The sequence below is a fragment of the Diachasma alloeum genome, unplaced genomic scaffold, assembly GCF_001412515.2.
Source record: "Diachasma alloeum isolate Michigan unplaced genomic scaffold, Dall2.0 Dall_scaffold_00544, whole genome shotgun sequence".
NCBI lineage: Eukaryota > Metazoa > Arthropoda > Insecta > Hymenoptera > Braconidae > Diachasma > Diachasma alloeum.
Window position 1 is genome coordinate 104,824 of NW_021680676.1, and position 6,266 is coordinate 111,089.

The 6,266-nt window shown below is 34.8% G+C and overlaps 1 protein-coding gene across 1 annotated transcript; it reads right to left on the minus strand.

The window, feature by feature from the left end:
* Window positions 1–408: 408 nt before the first annotated feature.
* Window positions 409–1,681, minus strand: LOC107043037 (leucine-rich repeat extensin-like protein 3). The gene is made up of 2 exons (XM_015264337.1): window positions 1,519–1,681; window positions 409–977 (listed from the first exon to the last, which is right to left on the minus strand). Exon 2 carries the CDS (start codon window positions 874–876, stop codon window positions 502–504), a length of 375 nt encoding a protein of 124 aa, XP_015119823.1. The 5' UTR covers window positions 877–977; window positions 1,519–1,681; the 3' UTR covers window positions 409–501.
* Between the last annotated feature and the right edge of the window lie 4,585 nt (window positions 1,682–6,266).

A 6,266-nucleotide genomic window follows, 5' to 3' on the forward strand; every position in this document is an offset into this window, starting at 1 on the left:
ATTTTCATCATGGGACTCAAGTACAATTGGGTGATGTATATTAAAAGAAATTTTTTGTTGTTGAAAAAATAGGGAAAATTGGGTAATTTTTATATTTTCATCGTGAATTTTCCATTTAAAAAAACATTAGAATGGGGGGGAAATTGTTGAGCCAAATTTTTCACATTTTGCAGCACAGCACATATCTTAAACCGCTCACATAATATTATCATTTATTAGCATTTTTTTATCATCAACTATCCTACAGTATACATGAATTCTACATTAATTAACATTAAATATGATAACGCTAGCGCCTCAGATTATCCTGGTATGGATAGATATATTCATCATATTTATATATATGCAATTGTTATTTTCGTGTTACGAAGAAGGAAAAGAAAACAATGCAGACTTAAAGCGATTGATTCAGGGAACATAAATAATGCAACGTAAAATGCATGTTACTAGTAACCGAGAGCCCAAAATGACACACTATGAATTGAGTATAAACATTGTAAATTAATTACACTGTCTTTCCGATCTAGCTGGTGGATGTGAATGACTGTAAAAAATTTTTTGGGGTGGAGTTGTGAAGGTTGAGGGTAATGGTGTCGTTGGGGACCATGGGGCAGTTGTGATGATAGCACTTGCTGTTGTAGGGAATTCTGGGGGATAGGGATTTGAGCCTGGCGGTGCTTGTGGCATGAGAAATTGAGGGATTTGTGTGGGTGTAGTTGTAGCACCAGGGGATGACAGTGTTGATGGGTAGGCTGACTGATTTGGGGAAGTTATTTGATACTGTTGGGCTGGTATAGCCTTACCCGATAAATAAGGAATTGGTGCTGAGTCTGGTGGTGGTATATAGGACTGTGGTGGTAATTGTGGAGGTGTCATTACTGCGGTGTATATTATTGATGGACCCGGTAGGAGAATTTGTGATGGTGAGGCCAGCTTTCGAGACTTGAGAATGGCTTCAGCAGTTGAACCTGATGATACTAAAAATATAAATGTTCACAATTACACGTTACGTGAGGGACGAATTCTAATATCTAGGAATCTGCATGAAATAGATGAATTTCTGTGGATACCTTTATTGTAGAGTCAAATGTAAGCTATAAAAAAGGTTCATATGAAAAACCCAATATCTCTGTAACATTCAAAGATATTCATAAAAAAATGTTCGGTAAATGAAGTAGTGAAACAAGCTTAGGCAATTTCACTTTTTTCAGATTACTTTCAGAGAAATATCTGAAAATGGACATTATTTGGTTAGTTGTCAATTCCATTATTTTGACATTCATCACTAATTTTTGGATTAAATTCGAAGGCAAAGCCATTCACCGATGAAAATCAATCTTTCGATTTATTAACGATATTACAAAATTCTTTAATAGGGTTTGTAGGCCCCTGTCCTGAACTGAGAATTGAAAGAGATGAAGGGCTAAATACAGCAGAGGCTTGCAAATTTTTCAATGACGTTTTTGATTCAGTCAATGGATCATTGCCTCCAAAGCCTGGTGCCCCATCCTTACGCACTCCAATCACAGATGACAGTCCCTATCACTCCTTCTGGCAGACAGCTATCGACACGCTGAAGAAGATGCGTTATGTCGATCCCATATCCTTGTCCCCTCCAAGACACCCAGCATATCCCATTCCTAGCTGGCTGATGACTTTGGGAGGCTTCCAAAAACGGTGGCAAGTTCTAAAATTGAAAGGATTTACAGAGCTTCGACCAAAATCAATAAATCAAGATGTTTTAGAGAATTATTTTGGATTGATGCGAGCCTTCGCTGGCCCAAACGATTCCCCTTCATGTTGGCAATTTGGTGGAAATTACAAAGCCCTGCTCATTAATAATTTAAATAATAATAAGCGTGTAGGTGCAAATTGCGAAGAGACGTGCGAAGGTGAGCTCTTATTTACCTTAGAGAGTCTGTTGATTGCGGACAGTCAATCCCCAATAGCGACAATGGATTGGGATGATGAGGTGGAGAATATCTTTCCGCCTCTTCAATCCAATCCATATTTTTGCAATAATGGTGGCGATTACTTGTTAAATCCGGCGGACAAAATTAGGGAAAAACTTGGGAAATCGATTTTAATGGAAGGTATATTTGGAATATGTGAAAAATGTAAAGTATCCTTTGTTAGACCGCGAGGTATGAATCAAGTGTCTGATTTCGACATGATCAATGGGAAGATACTCCAAACTTTGATCATAATAATGCCCAAAATATGTCACTGGCGAAACATTAGTGCAGTATTGTTGAGCAGAGTGCGAAAAATTATCGATGATTCGTGGATGTGGTGCGAATTGCATAGGGCAATCTGTCATGATGAGATTATGAAACTCATCATCGACCAGTTTTTGTTAAATTGGTGCACTATGCTCAATCGCCATTTGACAGGCAAAACCAATCACTTGAAAGATTTACCAATATTCCAACAAGCAACACAGATGTATGAAAAATTGTACACACGTCGAAAGAAATAAACACAACAATATATTTGAATTAATTTCAGGATAAGGAGAGTAGTCAATCGGAAGACAATGTACAATCTTAGATTCTTTGATATATTGTTAATAGAGTAGAGATAATTGAAGAATTGTTAAAGCTCTCTAATGAAAAAATTGAAATCACTTTCAAGTTCAGTTGTTTATATTTTTTATTGTTGAAAAAATTTTAAAATGAAGAAACAATGAAATGTAAAAATATTTTATTTGGTGACAATAATATTGTCCAGTCTCTCTCAGTCTGCACGACTTGTTAAATCACAATTGTAACTGAGAGTAATAAAAATTCATTAAGTCTTGCATCTACTTGAATTTATTGCTAACGAAAATAATAAATTATTTACCACAATGCGTTGTAAAATCATTTCGATTCATCATTGCTTTCGAAAACCGTTAGAACTTTTTTCGTATCACTTTCGCTAGCCAGACCCTCAAGGCAATTCACCATGAATCTTCCAAGTCCTTTCCTCCTAATCTGATACTTCAATTAGAGTTCATAACTTTAGAGCATCGATTTTTTAATTAATTTATGGTTTTTTATTATCAGAGAGGGGAAAGTCTCGTGGACTCGCCAAAGTTTCTGGGAAATATCTCAAAATCCAAGAGAGATACTAGAATTTTCGTTCTGATAGATTCCAGTCATGAATTTTCATTCTTTAAAGAGAAAAATGACGATTTTAATTCGTTATTTTGGTGTTTCTTCCTTCAGATATTATAAATAAAGTCATAAAACAGACAAAAACGGCCAAATGGGCGTTTTAGAATGGAAAATTCTCGTGGTGAATCAGTTGACAATCCAAATGGTCTCAACATGATGTAAAATGCATGACATAAGTGCTCAGGGAATTACTCTCGTTGAGGACTAAGAAACGTCAGCCATTGTCAATAATGGAGGCTGTTTACCTCATCACACCATCCAATTCCTCTGTACAGGAACTGATTGATGACTTCAATAATGCAACGAGAATGATTTATAAAGTTGCACATGTTTATTTCACTGAAGGTAAAATTTCAAGACCTTTTCCATGTGTAAACGAACGTTCAACTTTTTTTTATAATTTAGTGAGCACAATGATTTTTTTTGGAATATAGGATCACTGATCAATGATTTCGTCGACTGTTACTATTTTTTTCTATTCTTTATCGAATTTTAATGAAATAATTGAATTCTAGAGTGAAATTCTGAAATAGAATAAATAAACTGACATTTCTGCTGATTAATTATTGAATTATCTCATTACTAAGTGTTTGTAGAGAAAAATGTCAGTAGATCTTTTTTGCAGGAAATTTTCTCAGCTGCAAAAAAAGTTTTTTGATATTTTTACCTAGGACCACTCCTTCTGGAGATAATTTCATATTTAGCAGGATGTGTTTTTAAAAAAGTTCTTTCAATTAATGAGAAAACTTTGTTTCGTCAATTGTGCATTTATCTCGGTAATGAGTGATTCCAGGAGAAAATGTCAAAAGATGTGTCTTTTAGGTCATAAAATTCCCGACAAAAAAGATCTGTTTGGTAAATGACTAGATTTAGGGTGGATGTGGGATGAAAATGTGGAGGGAGCTGTTGGGAAAATTACTGATGAGCTGGATTTAAAAAATCACACTTTATTTTGTAGGATCGAACCACTTTGTCAAAACTTATGTACACTCTTTGGTAATATGTAATTTCATTGGTGATAGTCTAATGTCACTGATGATTGTCTTTGCATGTTAATTTGGTGAGCCACTGAATTTAAACTGAATTTAATCAACAGAGGTGATGTACTGAATAAAGGTATTCAATTTTGAATGCTAATTGACTGAATCGACTTCTCAATATGAACTCTTACTAATGTTGATTAATACTCGTTAATAACTATTCGGTGAATTACTAAACATTGAATTAATCGTTGAGTTCTACTTAATATTTGTGGACTAGTTGAGAGACTACTACTTAGTTGATGTGAACTCGTTGAGATACGAATGGATACTATACGACCTCTACAGGTGATTTGCTCGAGATAGACTTGTACGGTGAGAGGCTAAGCCTAAACTGATTCGCTCGTGTTTCGGTGACTCATGACTGATGACCCGAAGGGTCCCGGAGATTTTCGAAGTGGGCCGATGGTCGACCAGAATGTTTTGGAATTTTAGTTGCGTTTCAAACAAGATCTTTTGACATTTTTTTCTTGAACTCCTCATTGCTGAGATTATTCAACAATTAATGAGTAATAAATAATAAATGATTCAAGTGGAACTGAATGTGTTTGTTGATTGTCCAATTATCTCGCGGTAATGAATGATTCTAGAGAAAAATGTCAAAAGACCTTTTTTGTGGGAATTTTTCTCAGCTACAAAAAAGATTTTTTTCACATTTTCTCCTAAATTCACTCGTTCTCGAGATAATTGCATAGGAGAAGGAGAAGGAAATAATGAGGAGGAATCGGCATCTCAGGAAGAATAAGAAGACGAGGAGTTTTGTCCAAATCAAATGGGCCACCCAGAGCTATGGGGCTTTGAGTCATGGAACTGAATGAATGATGTCAAAGGGAATGTATTACATGTATGAAAAATTCCAATAGAAAATCCTAGCGAATTCGCTAGGAAATTCTACTGGATTTCTATTGAAAGTTCTATCAATTGTTCACCAATTTCTATTGGAAATTTTTTACAATAGAAATATCTAATGGAACATATTTTTATAGGAAGAAATCAATGGGTTTTGTTTTGTCTATAAAATTCGTTCTATCGAGATTTTTCCATAGAAATTCCTCGGCAGAAATTTTCCAAGTTTTTTACGACGTTTTTTTTTACATCATGCCCCTTTAAAAAATCCAAGCAAAAAACAAGTTGGAAAATTTTTGGCGAGAAATTTCTATAGAAAAATCTCAATGGAATAGAATTGTATAGGAAAATCTAAACTTATAGATTTTTTTTTTTAAATGTATTCGACTTGAATTTTTCTCTTGAAAAAAATCTCCAATAGAAATTGGCAAAAAACTGATCGAATTTTCAAAGGAAATTCAATAGACAATCCTAGCGAATTCACTATGAAATTGTATTGTATAGGAATTTCTCTTCATACTCTTGCTGCTTAAAATTGTTTATGTTTTAGTTGAATGTTCTGTTTAATTTGATCAAAGTTGTGATTAATTTGATCAGTAATAAATTTGAAATTGGTTAAACTAATCTAACTAAATTTATTTATTACTATTGCTAAGTATTTATTATTACAACACTCGTGATAGATTGTAGGGGCGGGGAGAGGGGAAGGAGAGACGCTCGTAGCGACGCCGTCATAACTTTTAAAACTAAACCGCCATTTTATTTCTGGCGACACTTTTTCCTATAGAGTTGGGATACCCTGGACTAGGTTCCCCTGCATGGCCTTCCCGCTGTACTGGTGACTCCAACAGCTCCACGAAGTGCTTCAGCCGGGGAGCGTGAGTATTTCATCTCAACCTCAGTGATTAGCAACGTGGACTCAACGAAATCAACGAGATCTCACCGGGAAGCTCGGTTTATCGGCTCTGAACCACGGTGGATCTTCGTTTTTCTCAGGATTCACGAGGAATTTATAATGCATGAACCGAAACAGTAAATACAATTATCTGTAAATTTACTCTAAACCGTAATAAACTAAATTCAACCCCATAAAATCCGAAACAAACCGCGAAAGTAACAAAAATTTTGAAGGCAACGAATGATTTATTTTCAATTTACTCGGATATTTGATCATTTATCTTTTTTAATGTGAATCGACACTTTTTATTATTTATTTTTGAAT